Source organism: Malania oleifera, chromosome 3 (assembly GCF_029873635.1).
Source record: "Malania oleifera isolate guangnan ecotype guangnan chromosome 3, ASM2987363v1, whole genome shotgun sequence".
Classification (NCBI taxonomy): domain Eukaryota; kingdom Viridiplantae; phylum Streptophyta; class Magnoliopsida; order Santalales; family Ximeniaceae; genus Malania; species Malania oleifera.
This window is the reverse complement of record NC_080419.1, coordinates 17,841,085-17,857,007: the sequence shown is the minus strand read 5'-3', so window position 1 is coordinate 17,857,007 and position 15,923 is coordinate 17,841,085. Positions and strand designations below refer to the sequence as shown.

General features: G+C 35.7%; 1 protein-coding gene across 2 annotated transcripts in view; it reads right to left on the bottom strand.

Annotated features, from left to right (window-relative positions):
• The window catches only part of LOC131150174 (uncharacterized), a 31,962-nt gene that overhangs the window by 3,121 nt on the left and 12,918 nt on the right, over positions 1-15,923 (bottom strand). The window contains exons 5-9 of one of the 2 annotated variants that reach the window (XM_058100763.1): positions 6,663-6,756; positions 6,491-6,550; positions 6,066-6,131; positions 5,881-5,979; positions 4,264-4,308 (exon numbers count right to left, since the gene is read on the bottom strand). In XM_058100763.1, the coding sequence (XP_057956746.1) occupies positions 4,264-4,308; positions 5,881-5,979; positions 6,066-6,131; positions 6,491-6,550; positions 6,663-6,756 (364 nt within the window). The remainder of the gene's footprint in view (positions 1-4,263; positions 4,309-5,880; positions 5,980-6,065; positions 6,132-6,490; positions 6,551-6,662; positions 6,757-15,923) is intronic. The other variant, XM_058100764.1, reaches the window with a different exon arrangement.

Sequence of the window (15,923 nt, the reverse complement as noted above, 5' to 3'; positions counted from 1 at the left end):
TTCATGCCACTTGCAGCAGAGATTGCCTAGAGGAGTATACATCAGGTAATTTCGGTAAAATATATCTGGGCAATGATCAACCTTGCGACATTGCCGGTAAGGGGACAGTGAAGATCAAAATGAATGGGTCAGTATGGAAACTGAGAGATGTCAAGTATATTCCAGACCTGAGGAAGAATTTGATCTTAGTCGGTCAATTGGCAGATGAAGGATATAACACATCTTTCATTGGTGATGAATGGAAGATTTCAAAGAGTGCATTGACAATTGCTCAAGGTAAGAAAAGTGGTACTCTTTATGTAACTCCTAATGCATGCATGTCTATTACAGTTGCTATAGGAAATGATGATAGCAACTTATGGCATCAACGACTCGGACACCTGAGTGAGAAGGAACTCAGGGTAATGCACTCAAAGGGTAAGTTGAGTGATTTACAGTTGGTGAAGATTGACACATGTGAGGATTGCATATTTGGGAAACAGAAGAGATTCAGTTTCCAGACAAACATCAGTACCCCGAAGAAGGAGAGACTTGAGCTAGTCCATTCAGATGTATGGGGACCAACAACCGTTTCGTCCATAGGTGGAAAACATTACTTCGTCATGTTTATTGATGATCATTCACGGAAGGTATGACTTTACTTCCTAAAGTATAAATCTGGTGTTTTTGATGCTTTTAAAATTTGGAAAGCGATGGTAGAAAACGAAACTGGTTTGAAAATAAAAAAGCTATAACAAATAACGGTGATAAGTATGTTGACACCGAGTTCAAGAAATTCTGCTATAAGCATGGTATTAGAATGAAAAGAATTGTGCTAGGTACGTCTCAACACAACGACATAGCCGAGCGGATGAACAGAACATTGACAGAAAAAGCTAGAAGCATGCGTATGCAGTCAGGTTTGCCAAAGATGTTTTGGACAAAAGCAGTCAACACAGCAGCTTATTTGATTAACAGAAGTTCATCAGTACTATTGGACTATAGTCTACCAAAAGAAGTTTGGAGGAACAAAGAGGTAAGACTTTCACATTTGAAAGTTTTTGATTATGTTGTATATGTACATATCAATGATCATGTCAGGAATAAGCTGGATCCGAAATCTCAGAAATGCACTTTCATCGGTTATGGTGGAGATGAATATGGATATCGCATTTGAGATGATGAAAACAAAAAGGTGATCAGAAACAGAGATGTGATTTTTGATGAGAATGTGATGTACAAAGATAAACATACAACAAAATCTACAGAGTCTGAAACAACTTTTGTAGATGTGGATGATGTTTTAGAAGGTGTAAGGACACATCAGCAGAACACCGAGAATCCTCAGCAGAACACCGAGAATCCTCAGGTAAAGGAACATGTGGAGCAGATTGTTGCACCACCACCTCCTACTCTAACACCAGAGCTTAGGAAATTTTCTCGGCAGCACGTACCAAACAAGAGGTATGTGAACCATTTACTTATTATAAATGGAGAAGAACCTAAATGCTATGTTGAAGCATGTCAAGCAGGAGATGCGAGCAAGTGAGAGCTTGCAATGAAAGACGAGATGAAATCTCTTAACTCCAACAAAACATGGGAACTAGCTAAGTTGCCCAATGGTAAGAAGGTTCTTCACAACAAATGGGTTTACAGGATCAAAGAAGAACATGATGGATCCAGGAGGTACAAGGTCGGTTGGTAGTTAAAGGCTTCGAGCAGAAGGAGGGAATTGACTACACCGAAATCTTTGCACCAGTTGTGAAGTTGACAACCATCAGATCTGTTCTGAGTATTGTTACCTTGGAGGGTTTACATTTTGAGCAGTTAGACGTGAAGACGGCATTTCTTCACGGTGATCTTGATGAGGAAATTTATATGCAACAGCCAAAAGGTTTCTCAATAAAAGGTAAAGAGAATCTTGTATGCAAATTGAAGAAGAGTTTGTATGGTCTCAAATAAGCTCCTAGACAGTGGTATAAGAAATTCGACAACTGTATGCAGAGGAACAATTTTTTAAAATGCAATGCCGACCACTACTACTATTTCAAAAGGTATCGTGTTAGCTATATTATTCTACTGTTAAATGTTGATGATATGCTAGTCGCAGGATCAGATATAGAAGAGATCAGAAAATTGAAGCAGCAATTTTCTGAGGAATTTGATATGAAAGACTTGGGTCCTGCAAAGCAGATTCTTAGGATGCGAATCTCTAGAGATAAGCAACAAGACAAGTTGCGGTTATCTCAGTAAGAGTACATCAGCCGTGTTTTACAGAGGTTTAACATGAGCAGCACCAAGGCTGTAAATACATCATTGGCAGGTCATTTCCGTCTCTCAAAGGATCAGTCTCCCCAGACAGATGAAGAAAAAGACTTCATGGCTAAGGTACCATACGCCTCAGCCGTTGGAAGTCTAATGTATGCTATGGTTGGTACCAAACCGGATATTGGTCAAGCAATGGGAGCTGTTAGTAGGTATATATCAAATCCAGGGAAGACACACTGGGAAGCAGTAAAGTGGATTTTGAGATATTTACAAGGCACTATTGATAAGTGCCTATGTTTCGACAAAAGCGATATGAAAATCCGAAGATTTGTAGATGCTGATTTTGCAGGTGAAATTGATCATCGCAGAAGCACCACCGGGTACATATTCACTGTTGGCACAACAGCTGTTAGTTGGATGTCACAGATACAGAAGATTGTTATTTTATCCACTACAGAAATTGAATATGTAGCAGTGACAGAAGTCAGTAAAGAGATGATTTGGCTTCAGGGTTTGTTAACGGAGTTTGATTTAAAGCAAGAGAGGAATGTTTTGTACAGTGAAAGTCAGAGTGCGATACATCTAGCAAAGAACTCTGCATTTCATTCTAGAACTAAGCATATTGGATTGCGTTACCACTACGTCAGAGTTCTGATAGAGGACGGCATGTTGATACTTGAAAAAATCCAAGGTAGCAGAAATCTGACAGATATGTTAATTAAGGTGGTGACTACAGAGAAGGTGAAGTTATGTTCAACTTCAGTTGGTCTTCATGCTTAAAGACATATTTTGAGCACATCATTTATTCATGAGGAGGTGTCTCCGTCTCCAAGTGGGAGATTGTTGTAGCAGGAGACAGGAGATACAGCTGGAGCCAGGCGTGAAGAGTTGGCGTTGCAAGTTGGACATTTATCCATCATTTATCCATTGCAAGCTGGACATTTATCCACCATTTATCTCCATGATTATAATCTCCCAAATTTATAATTTATTGTATTAAATTGTGATTAAATATCAGCCCTATAAATAGAGAGCTGAGGAAGTTGTAATATGTACAAGTGAGAAGCTCAGAGAGCAGAGAGAAGAAAGAGAGGAGGAAGAGAGTGAGAGGAGGAAGAGAGTTGTATTTTTCCGGTGAATAGTGAATTTGTGGTATGCTCCGTGAACGTAGGTCGATATTGACCGAACCACGTTAAATTTCTAGTGTCATATTTTTCTGGTTGCTCACAAGGTCCTAACACTATGTCGATGTTCGAGAAAAAATAAAATAAATAAATATGGGCTTACATATCACAGGTAAAAATCAAAATCAAATGGCTTTATCTTGTTCAGCATTGTATTTATTTATTTATTTATTTTAGAACAAAGGGGCCTGACTGTAAATTGACTGGCTCTCAGAACATCTAGAACAGCAACCTTTTTCAGTGTTTTTTTAAAGGAAAGTGCATTATGATTTTATTTTTAGGAACACACAATTCTAATTTTTCTTCTGACAACAGTTCTGTGGGCAATTAAGAATTCTCCGATGTACTAGTACTAGCAGTGCGTTAAATATGCAGTCATTGATTCTCCCAAAAGGCTGCATTTCACAGCAAGACATTGCGCATTCACTGCAATTAGAAATACAATGGAATCTTCATTTTACAGGACAATCCATTACCTTCCTATTTTTGTAAAATCATATGTCCAGTGCTGAAATTTTTGTGAGCTTAATTAAAATGGTTAAGTTATTCTAACATTGAATCTGCCCCACATTCTAATTGAGAACGGCAGCCGGGTGCATGAAGGTCCCATGTATGTGGGGTTTGTGGAAGGAGCAGACCACAATAGGTCTATAGCACGCAGCCTTACCTTGCTTTTTGCAAGAGGCTGTTTCCACGCCTTAAACCCATTACCACCACCAGGTCACGTGGCAACAACTACCATTGCACAAAGGCTCCCCTTCTGCCCACATTTTAATCTCATTAATCAAAAAGCTAGCACCTGACATATACTAGAAGAAAGAAATTCCTGCACCTTGAAAATATGAAAAGCAGATATCTGGATGTTTTTGCTCGAGTCCTGCACAAGACAAATAAATAAAAGCCATTAGAATAAAATAAATAAGTAGATAAGAGCACAGGAAAAGAAGTGATGCAAGATGAATGCCCGAAACAATTATAATTTCAATCCTACTCAAGAAAAACTAATGTGTAGGAGCCATTATAGGCTGACAATGCTTGGGAAGCAAGAAAAATAATTTAGAAATCCAAACAAGCTCAAATACAACTTTACTAAACAATAACAACCTACAATTTAAAAGATTTTAACCAAATTAAAATACTCTACATAAAAAAAATTAAATTAAATTAATGTCCATAGTTGCTTACTGCTTCATAAAATCAGTGCTTCAATTTTTCAATATATTAAATGTGGAAACTTGGTATAACATTGAAAGATAAATTTAAGGAATGAACATATTCATGGTAGGTTAGGTGTACCTCCTATAGAAGATAAGATAAGAAAGGGACGACTCAAATGGTATGGACACTTGCAACGTAGGCCATATAGTGCACCAGTGAGGAAGAGAGGTAGTTATTGTGGGGGATAGTAGAAGGGGTAGGAGTAGACCTAAAATAACTTGGGAGGAAATAGTGAATAAGGATTTAATATCCCTGAATTTGTCAAAAGAAATGGTCCATGATTGCATAAATTGGCGGAAAATGATTCATATATCCGACCCCACCTAGTGGGACTTATGGCTTGGTTTTGTTGTTGTTGTTGTATTAAATGTGGAAACTAATCTAGTCTAACTGAAAAGTGTACCTGAGCAGAACCAGAATCTAAATTAATATCCCGAGTGTAAAGATGCCAAGGAAGCAGTCCATAACAATCAAACCTGACAAAAACATGGTTCAGAATGTAGGTAAAGGCTTGCCACTATGGGGAACTAGTTCCAGCTGTAGGCAAGGAAGGCTAATGAGGCTTCAACGTATTGGAACAAGAAGAAAAACAGACCGCTAAAGGCCACACTGTACCAGTATTAAAGAGGTTTAGGGATGCCCATACTTTTATGAGCGACTGAAAGTACAGATGCAAGTTTGTTTCTGTAAAAGTTTGCAGTTCCATTCATTTTGATGAATTTTTTTGTTTTGATACATTTAAAATTATAAAAATATTGAAACCAACCAGGCCCAAGTTGCAACCCAAACAGAAACAATAGCAACCAGGAAATACAAAAACCTGATCTAAAAGGCAATCAAAATTATGAAGGAAATAGAAAAAGAGCAGGGCAAAAGAACTAGGAAAGAATCAGTCACAAATTTTAAATATCAAGAGAAAATAGCATGCTAACTCAGTGATCTTAATTAGATGCAAAAAAGCTACACAGGCATGATGTGGAATTCTGGCAAATGGTAATAAATTGACAATAAAGACTACAGAAAATTGCAGAACTTTCTAACTCATTGTGAAAACAATCTTTTCCTAGCATGCACGAATTAAAGCTATGGAACTTTTTAAAAATAAATATTTTCAGCTGCAGGATTATTGCACAGAACTTAAAGCATATATGTTGTGCAATACCACCCTCTACCCGTCTAAATAAAAAAAAAATCCATAAAATGAAATTAATGATGAGACAACACTCATTACCTTTAACAACGTCATCATTACTTTCAAGTACCGAACTTCTAAAATGTAGCGCTTCATTATATGAGAATTTGGAGGCTCCAAAAGAAATTCCGAGAGAAGCTAAAACCCATTGAAGGTCTACCCTTAACACATATTATAGATCAAGAGAAGCAGGAAGCAAATATGGAGATCATAAACAAGCTAACCTTCAAGGATTGTCTTCTAGTCACGTAATTAGATGAGGTTAAGAGTCTTTCATAAATATGAAAGAACTGAAACAACAATTTCTTATAAGATAAGACAAAAGCAAAACTAAAAAAATAGGAAAATAAAATGAACAATGAGAAGTAAAACTAATGTGTGAAGGAAATTATCTTCACTTCCAGCACCATGAAGGTACAGAAAATCAGGGATAAGTACGTCAATGTCCCCACAATACAGGAGCTTCCTGATGTTCAGAATATTCCTCCAAGGAATCTTTGTCCAAGAAGATCAAGAAGAATTCAATGAATATCAAAGTTCCAAAATGCCAATCCAAAATCCTTTTTGGATAACATGTCAATCCAAAATTTGGTGATGTCTAGACTTGTACAGGATATATTTCCCAAAAAATACAGAGAAAGAAGCAAACCTCCTCATAATGAGCAGTCAGAAATTCAGAGACTACAGTTCCATGTCTAGTAAACAGATCCTGCCCATGTTTTTTATATTAAGGACATTTAGAAGTTGCAGCAAGAATTGGTTCTCTCATTTGATAATCAAAAACAAACTAACGTCAAAACTTACGAACTCATAGCTCCAACCTTAAAGGTAGTGAATGCGTCAGAAGCGACATCAAAGTTAGGCAGCTCCACAAATTTGAAGAACAACTCAAAGCTTGCAGACTCCAATATATATCTGAAAGACAGTTGTGAAAATCTATATGTGCCGTAAACGAATCTTGCATGACAGATATAAATAAATCAAAGAAAGATTTCAAAAAGAAGCAAGGAATGCAATGTCGACCCTTTCTTGTTGACTCCTAAAGTGAGGAAATCTACTTCCCACAATTTTTGCTTAAAAATTGTTCAATGTGGACAAGCTTCACATCTAAAAAAGCAATAGTATGCAAATCTAATTATCCAACAAAAGGGCATCAAGTAAACTACCCCGGGGCGGGGGGGGACAAAAGAGTGAAAAGAAGATGGTTGCTACGAATATCAGCCAGTCAAAAACTTGTAAATCTGTCAAAACACAAGCACCAAAGACCAACCTACTTAGAACAAGGTCACCAATGCTTCCAATTCTCCGATCATAAAAAACTCCTCTCATTCCTTTACTTTATTGAGACACCACAAGACTACTTATAGTGTAAATTTCCAAATTAATGATATATGAAGCCCCTAGGCATCATGCCTCACATTCCCAGCCGCACACAAGTCCTGGAAAACAAATGAACATCCGAATCTAAAGTTATGGCCACAGTGTGTCGAAGGAGAACAAACACCAAATAACTTCGTGATTCACACAAGTAATTAGAATTACCAAGAATGGGAACAAAAAAACCATCAATGAAGGTAAGCAATGTAAAAGCAATATTACAAGATTTCAGTTACATTGAGGAGTTCAAAATTTATCACAATTACCTGTGTGATTCCTTCAGAATTTTTAGTTAGCATTAGCCACATCAGTTTTAACATAATTTAGCACATAATCTGCTCACTCAATTTACATCAAGATGATAAAGTAACCAATAATCATTTGGCCAAGGATTCTCAAGCAACTGAGAAGAGTAAGCGGTGGGTTCTCTCACCTTCCCATGGAAGGACCAATCTTTTTTCAATATCATAGAGGTGATTCCTCATGCTCAATGCCTTTCTTTGGAAGGGCATGCTTGATCCTTCTGGATTTCCAAGCTTCTGGATCTCATTCATGTATGCCTAAATGAAGTAGATGAAAGAAGAGATGGGGTCTCTTTTACTCAACTTCTCAATTAAGTTGACCAATTTTCTCTGGTTTCCTTTGGGTGACTCCAACGCATGCACAATTAGAAATATGACAGAAAGCAGTTGACCCATTTCCCTTCCCAGTCAGGCAGGAATGGCTGATTTTAGGGATTTCTTATTCCACTCGAGCATGGATGACACAATGACAGAATGTAACAAATCAGATCAGCAACATGGTTTTCCCTAATTTCATTGTGGAATTTTTTCCTTCTACTATCTCTTATAATTGTTCTGCTGTGGTCAATTTATACACTGAAATTTCTAAAGGAGCTCATAAAATTCCTTTCAAATTCCTGAATTGTTGGACTACCCATTCTAAGTTCCTTGATGATCTTCAAAACTCTTGGGACTCCACCTCTATAAGTGGTACACCTATGTTCATATTATGCCAGAAGTTGAAAACTCTTACGAATACCCTATGGTCATCTCATAAGGAGTTCCTTACCAGTATAGGTGATAGAACTAATCAAGCAAAGGAAGAGCTGGATAAAGCTCAGGTGGCTCTATTGAATTGTTCAATGCCTGAAAACATTTCTACTGCTTCTTCAAAGGAGGAATGCTACCCAAATATGCTAAATGCTGAAGAAAGTATCTTGAAGCAAAAGTCCAGGATCTCTTGGCTTCAGCTCAGGGATAAAAATAACGAATTTTTCTCTCTTTCAGTGAACTCCATGAAAAGCAAATTTCAAATCAGCTACATGATTAACCATGAAGATGAGAAATTAGAAGATTTTAAAGATACAAGGGACGACTGATGAGGCTGCTTTCTTTTTATCAAAACTTTATGGGAACCAAGAATATTCCACCATCCCTTGTAATCAGGCTTTTCTAATGATCCTTTAAGTTTCATGATCAGAGCAAGAGAAGAACCAACTCAATAAACCTGTTAGCAAGGAGGAAATCAAGAAAGCTTTCTTCTCCTTTACTGAAAATAAAGCCCCTGATCCAGATGTTTTTAATGCTAGGTTTTCAAACCTGCTAGCATATTATCGAAAAAGATGTTCATGCATCTATTCTCTCCTTCTTATGAGTTCTGACTCTAATCTGTTGAGGCAAATTAATGCCACAGCTTTGGTGCTAATTCCAAAAACAGAAAGTCCCCCATATCCAGCAGACCTCAGACCTATTGCCTGCTGCAATTTTCTCTATAAATGCATCACTAAACTTCTCACTAATAGGCTCCAATCCCGTTTTCCTTTTTTATTAGTACAAAATAGACAGCTTTGTCAAAGGAAGGGTTATACAGGATAATATCCTCCTTGCTCAAGAGAGCCTCCACAATTACCAATTAAATAAGGGGCCTCCCTAAAATGACTTTGAAGGTTGACCTAAGAAAAGATTTCAATTCTATTATGTGGGACATAATTATCAGATTCTAAAAGGGATAAGAACTCCAGTTAACTTCACTAATTCATTAAAGAGTGCATCTCTACTCCTCAATTTTCTTTATGCATCAATGGTTCACTTGAAGGCTTTTTTTTTTTTTTAATGGAAAAAAAAGTTTTTAATAGAAAAGAAAGAGTTCAAGAAGGGGATCCTCTCACCCTTTATATTTTTGTCATGGTTTGGTAATCTTTACAAGAATTTTACATAAGGCTGCAAGTCATGGTGAATTGAAGTATCATACCGAATGCACCAAACTGGGAATTAAAAATCTGTGTTTTGCTGATGATCTACTGATTTTGTGAATGGCTCCTATATTTCTGCAAAAAGCATAAAAGATTGATGCTTTATATCTATTTTAATTCTTTTCAGGGCAACCACTCAAAATCAGACTTGCTCACTTCTGGTATCCCTAAATCTGACAAGGGCAGTACCATTCAGATTTTAGGAACCTCAGAGTGTGTCTTGCCAGTAAAGCTGATTGCAATATGCTCATTGAAACAATTTCATCTAAGACCAAGTTGGGAAGTGGAACCAACTTGGCTCTCATCTCTTGGAAGTACTCATTCTGCAGTCATTAACAAGCTGAGCTGGGCAGCTTCATCTACTATCTTTGGAAGACAAGTAATGCCATGCCATTTGAAGAAATACTTCTAATTCTGATTCTATTGCCACTTGTATTCTGTTTGATGTAAAATGTAGATGTTATGGTTTAAACAAGCTTAGACTATAAGCTTGTTTTCTCTTGTATTGTTTTCCCCTAAATGCTTATATTTTCTTCTCACCTTCTTCCAAAAGAAAAAAACAAGAAGCAACAACAACAACAATAACTAAGAATAACTGGATAATTATCGGTAAATGAAGCCAAATACCTTCATTAATGAGAATTTATAACTGGAGTCTAATCCCATTCCCACTGAAATAGACCCTCAAACTACAGAAAAACTAAACCAAGTTATTCTATACTGAAGTTAAATATAAAATAAGGATGGTGGAATATCATCGCCAGCAGAGTTTCTGGATGGTAAATGGTTCCCCTCAAATAAAACCCCTACTCCAATTTATAAACTAATTCAATATCCACATTCCTACAGTTCCCATAAACTGCTTCCCAGGCTAACAATCAATTGCTGCTGTACCCTCTTCATGGCTGCCAATTGTCCTTTATGTAGGTCCATTGGTTTCTGACACCTGTTCTTGGTTGAATGTTTCTATGTAGCTTTTGGGTTCATCTCAATATGCTTTACGATGCTGTATAATTGGCCTTCTTTTCAGCAGTACAGTAGACCATCAATCCCTCCACTTTTAACCACTGGAACAACCATCCTTGGGCTACGAGACACTGAGGTAGTGCTTTGGATCAATCAAAAGCCCACGTGTAGAATACATGTGACACAAGGCAAGATTAATAAACCAATTAAGGATATAATTGCATTAATGCTTCTCATCCTGAGCCATCCAAAAGTAAGATGATTGGCTCAACTCAGCAAAATGGCACAAAAATTTTGAGAAAAGGCTTTTACCCAGATTCTGCTGAGGTGATCTTGGAAGGGATGGTCTGGATTTAGTCCTAACCCTCAGATTTTAGAAGTGTGTAAACCAATTATTTAGAACACTCTCATGACCAAAACCCAAACACCTACTTTAGCATTTCAAGAGACTTTTCTTCCTCAAATGTCCCTAATGCTCATAATTTGACAATTGATTATTTCTGAAGAATGAATTCCTACCACCATTTAATCAAAATTAAACCTTTTCATCGTATGCTGTCTTTTGTAAAAGGATGCCTTAATATTTAATTATTGATAAGCGAATAATGAAAGGGCAAGCATAGTTCAGAAGCGATATCCTTCACTGACATTATCTGTTGAAGCTTAGAAGTCAAAACAACAAAATAAAGGCAGCATTATACAGCCCCCCAAAAGGGGCTTCATTTTTCCTCATCAATTAAAGAAAAAAAAAAGAACTGAATTAAAATCTCACTATAGCTTTCCATTTCTTCTGGAGCTATTTTCAGCCTATGCACCTCTCCTCCATTTTCACCAAGCCTTAGCTTATTGTTGAGGATGCTCATTTCATGGCTCTACATAATAGGAACTCTCTTTTTTCTGAGAGAGCACTTCATAGGATAAATTAGTTTGGTGGACTTTCTATTCTTGAAAGTTATCTTAGTCTTTCCTTAGGAGGTGTACACTTTGGGGAATCAAAAATATTCCCACGGAATGATATAACCAAGAATTTCATTCTTGAGAATGGGATGCCAATATCAAGAGAATATTTTTGTTCGGTTCGCATGATAAAATTGAAATATTTACAGGATGCCCATGTCAGCGTTTGGCTCAACATGGGACTCTTTGCAGCCAATTCAATAAGATTACTTTTATACCTTTAACCCGTGTACAAACAATATATGAAGACCATCATATTTTCAGCACAAAAACCTATTAAACATATCTAACAAATTAAACCCATGCTCTAAATATTTCAACTATAATGAACCAAAAAAAAAATTCAAAGCATAAAATCCAATTAAACCAAAGAAAAATAAATGGGATCAACATGATTTCAAAATTTCAACTATTATGTCATATAATTATAATTTATAACAAAATAATGTTATTTGTTGTTTTTTTATTTATCTTTTTGTTGTTATAATAATTCATTACTATAAATATAATTATGACATGTAATACTACTATATTATAGGTATACTTGTCAAATTGAGATTTGAATTGTGAATTGAAACTCCAATTTTGGGAATTAGGAATCAAGAATCGAATCAGATCGTACAAATTCCCAAAATCGATTCCAAATGACATGCATATATTGATATTTGAACAACAAGAAAAATAGAAAAATACATTTAAATTTTGACAATAAAGAAAATCATATTTCATGTGTATGCCTTCCCTAAACAATAAAAAGTAAGGGAATGAATCAATAAATATGAATAGGAATAAGAACTTTATGTTGAATAGCAGAAATAATCAAGAAAAAAATAATAAAAAACTGAAATTTTGGTGTTTATCAACAATTTTTAAAAAATTATATTTAAAGAATATTCTTAAAATTATATGGAAAAAATAATTAACTTAAAATAATTGATAATAATTGAACAAACTACTAAGAGAAAACTTTTGACTCTTAACAACAGAGTGAAATATGAGTTCCAACTTAGCCAATGATTCTTCTGCTCCTTCCTCTCGCTAGAGGAACACTATACTCAAAAGTGAAGAATGGTTTTGCGAAGGCAACTAAATTGAAGTTCTATTTTCTCCTCCTTTTTAGCATAGAATGATGTAGGCAAGGAATGGAAAATAATAATGTAAAAATTAAAGCAATAAAAAGAAAAAAGATATGTTGTTTCTTGGTTTTATAGTAGTCGGTCTATCAAGACATGATGGGTCTAGAATCATGTGAGTTGATGGATTCATTAGATTCATGAGGTGAATTGATAGATTTTGTTGTTTTTAATTCTCTAGTAAGATTCAAATCAATTTTGGGTGGAATTGATACAAATCATATGAAGGTGAATCATAAGATTCTAACAACAATGATTATAAGGGCATTTACATCCACCAAAATAGCAGGGCAACTTAGTTGAAAAATAAGATTCGCATGTTTTGTGGGAATCTTTCATTTAAGAGAATGTGAGATCCCCACCACGTCATATCCTCCTCCACCCACCCCCCTCTCCCTCAAAAAAAAAAAAAAAAAGGAGCATTTAGGAATGTAATGCAATGACTTCACACCCTTGGGAATGTTGAAAGAAGCAACGAACCAAATGACCCCTTGTGTTATTTAGATTAACTTCTCTTTTCAATATATATATTCACCTATTGAGATGGCTCTCGTTATTGTTAAAAATTCACTCTCTATTTATCATCCTCTATTCAGTTGTCCACGGATTAAAAAGGGAAAGGGTAAAAAAAAAAAAAAAACAGATCCCCTCCTTTTTTAAATCCTATTATAGGGCAACAATGCCTTGATAAAGTGGAATGAAACCTCTCACTTTCTTATAAGAAATTCTATCCCTTTCCAAGAATTTTTCCTTTTCAACTCAAAAAACCTCAATCCCAACTTCTATTGCTGCAGCACAAATCCTTCACCAACATTCCACTATCAAGAGCCGTGACTTTCATCAAATCTTTAGATCATTTCTTCACCTAATGCTTTGACCTATGTTACTTTCATTGACAAATGGCTCCCGCGGTGATCTCTTAGGACATGACGCACTCCTTTCAATCAAATCAGTCTGTCTACTTTTTCATGGGTAGAACTCACAAAATGATTCTCTTCAGAGAAATGAAGCATTAGCTGTTAGTTCATACATCTAAAGTTCTTAAACCATTACGCCAACATGCAACCATAAAGCAATCTGTTCACTCTTGTTGTCTGTGAAGCACCAATGAAAGTTTCAATCCACAACATAAGCCAAATAATTCAGCACACGTCATAAAGCTATGAGAAATTAAATACAATCAGTCAAAAAAGCTGTAATGAGAAATGATGCTTAGGTCAAAAACAAATTCATGTAATAGGAATGTAAGAGTAACCCAAGCAATATATCATAAAGTGAGACATTTAAGATGGTACAAACAATTAAACATATTTTTTTCTTCATTAATATAGTTGAATCAAAGGTTCCCAAAGGGTGAAATGGAAACAATGGTCGAGAGATGTGTGTGAGTGAAGATTCAAGATTTTACACTCAAATAAAGATAAAACTTGGCCTATTAAACCATAAAAATCAGGATTTGTGTTTGTCAAAAGCAATGGAGTACTCAAGGGATTAAAGGTGTGTTTAGTTGTGGAAAACATTTTTCATTTCTAGTTTTCCAAATGCATACGAAACTACCATCTTGTTTTCGAATTCTCCAACATTTGTATAAAAGGGTTGGAGAACATCTTTTTATTGTTTTCCAAGTTTTCCACATAAATGTTGAAAATTTGGAAAACAATGTGGCCTTTTTTTAATTTCTGGAAAATTGAAAATGGAAAATGAAAATTGTTTTCCACAACTAAACAGCCGTAAGCGTCTTTTAAAGTTGAGGGAGAGCCCTAGATACCAAACACTCTTGTTCCACCATTTATAGTGGTTAACTGAGCCAATGTATTGGGAGAATCACTTCAATAGGATATGAATTAAACACAGTAAAAATCAATCCATGACCCATCTTTTCAAGTGCATAAAAAAAAAAAACAGAATTTAGTTAGGCAACAGAAATTCCAAGGGAAAAATTAAAATTTTCCTTCTTTTGAAAGGACGTTTGCTCTAGTTCGTTTTCTTCTTAAATATATAAAGTAGATAAAATAAACGACACTCAATAGTTTAATATTTAGAAGGAATTTAAACTCCGAGATATATAGATAAAAACAAACAGCGATCAATTGATCATTTAATAAAAACTTAAATTTCCTTTAAATCTGTATGGAATTCAATAAGAGAGAAAAAAAAAAAGTTTCATGTTATAAGGTCATCTGGTTGAAGAGCTTAGTCCCAAAGCATGCCTATATTACTTGGCTAGCAATCTTGGACAGACTCCCAACTTTAAATAAGCTTCTCTCATGGGGGAAAGTACTTGGTGCTGATTGTCTTCTTTGTGGAAAAGGTACTGAAGATAGGAATCATCTATTTTTCAAGAGTGAAGTTACAAATATATATAGGAAAAGCTCAAAAGAAATGGTCCATGATCGCATAAATTGCCAGAAAAGGATTCATATAGCCGACCCCAACTAGTGGGACTTAAGGCTTGGTTTTGTTGTTGTTGTTGTTTTATGAAAAGCTTCCTCTTCCTTTAACGTCTCCAGATTATTCGCTACTTGGGAAGATAATCTCAACTGGATTTCTAAAATCCCAGCAAGGAAAAAAGGTGACATTCACAGATTTATATGGTCTGCTGCAGTTTACCTGGGGACTAAGATATTCTATACTGTATGCTGGCAATCATCTTAACATTGAAGAAGTGATTAAAAAAATCATCCAAGATGTTAGGCTCAGACTAGAAGATGTAAATCCTAAGAGTCTTCTAGTCATTCATGTCTCAAATTTTTCTGATTGTTTTGTTGCCTTTCTTTTAGAGGCAGCCTGTATTCTTTTGGTTTTTCCCTGAGCTCATAATAAATTCATTCTTACTCTTTGCAGAGGGAAAAAAAAAACTTAAATTCCAACATATAGTCACTGTTAGAAGTTATTTATGTCTTCTAGTATTATTATTAAGTGTTTTAGTATGTTAATTAGTGAGAGTTACTAAGGGTGTTATTGTCATTAGAATGTATTTAATTTAAATTACAAATAGAGGGAGAGACCTATCTTCAAGTTAGGTCATTCATTTTAATCAAAATCTCAACATGGTATCAAAGTGTGATCCAACCAAAACCCTATTATACTCAGCTGTCGCTGGAAAACACATTCCTGTCGCTGTCCTTCTCAAATCCACCTCCACCCCTCATTATTTCACAAAACCAACCATATACCCAAACAGAGAACCCTCTGAAGCCTAACCCCACAAAATCCCATCACCGGAAAAGGTCCCACGCGCTGGCTAACTGCCAACAGTGCCGACCCCATGCATCAGCGCGTGAGTGAGTTTCCACTTTCTAGCCAACATTTTTTTTTTTTTTTGTCCATCTGCCATGTTCTGATCCCCTCTTTAGACAATATTATCAAGCTTTTGTGCACGTTTTTTGCTAAAA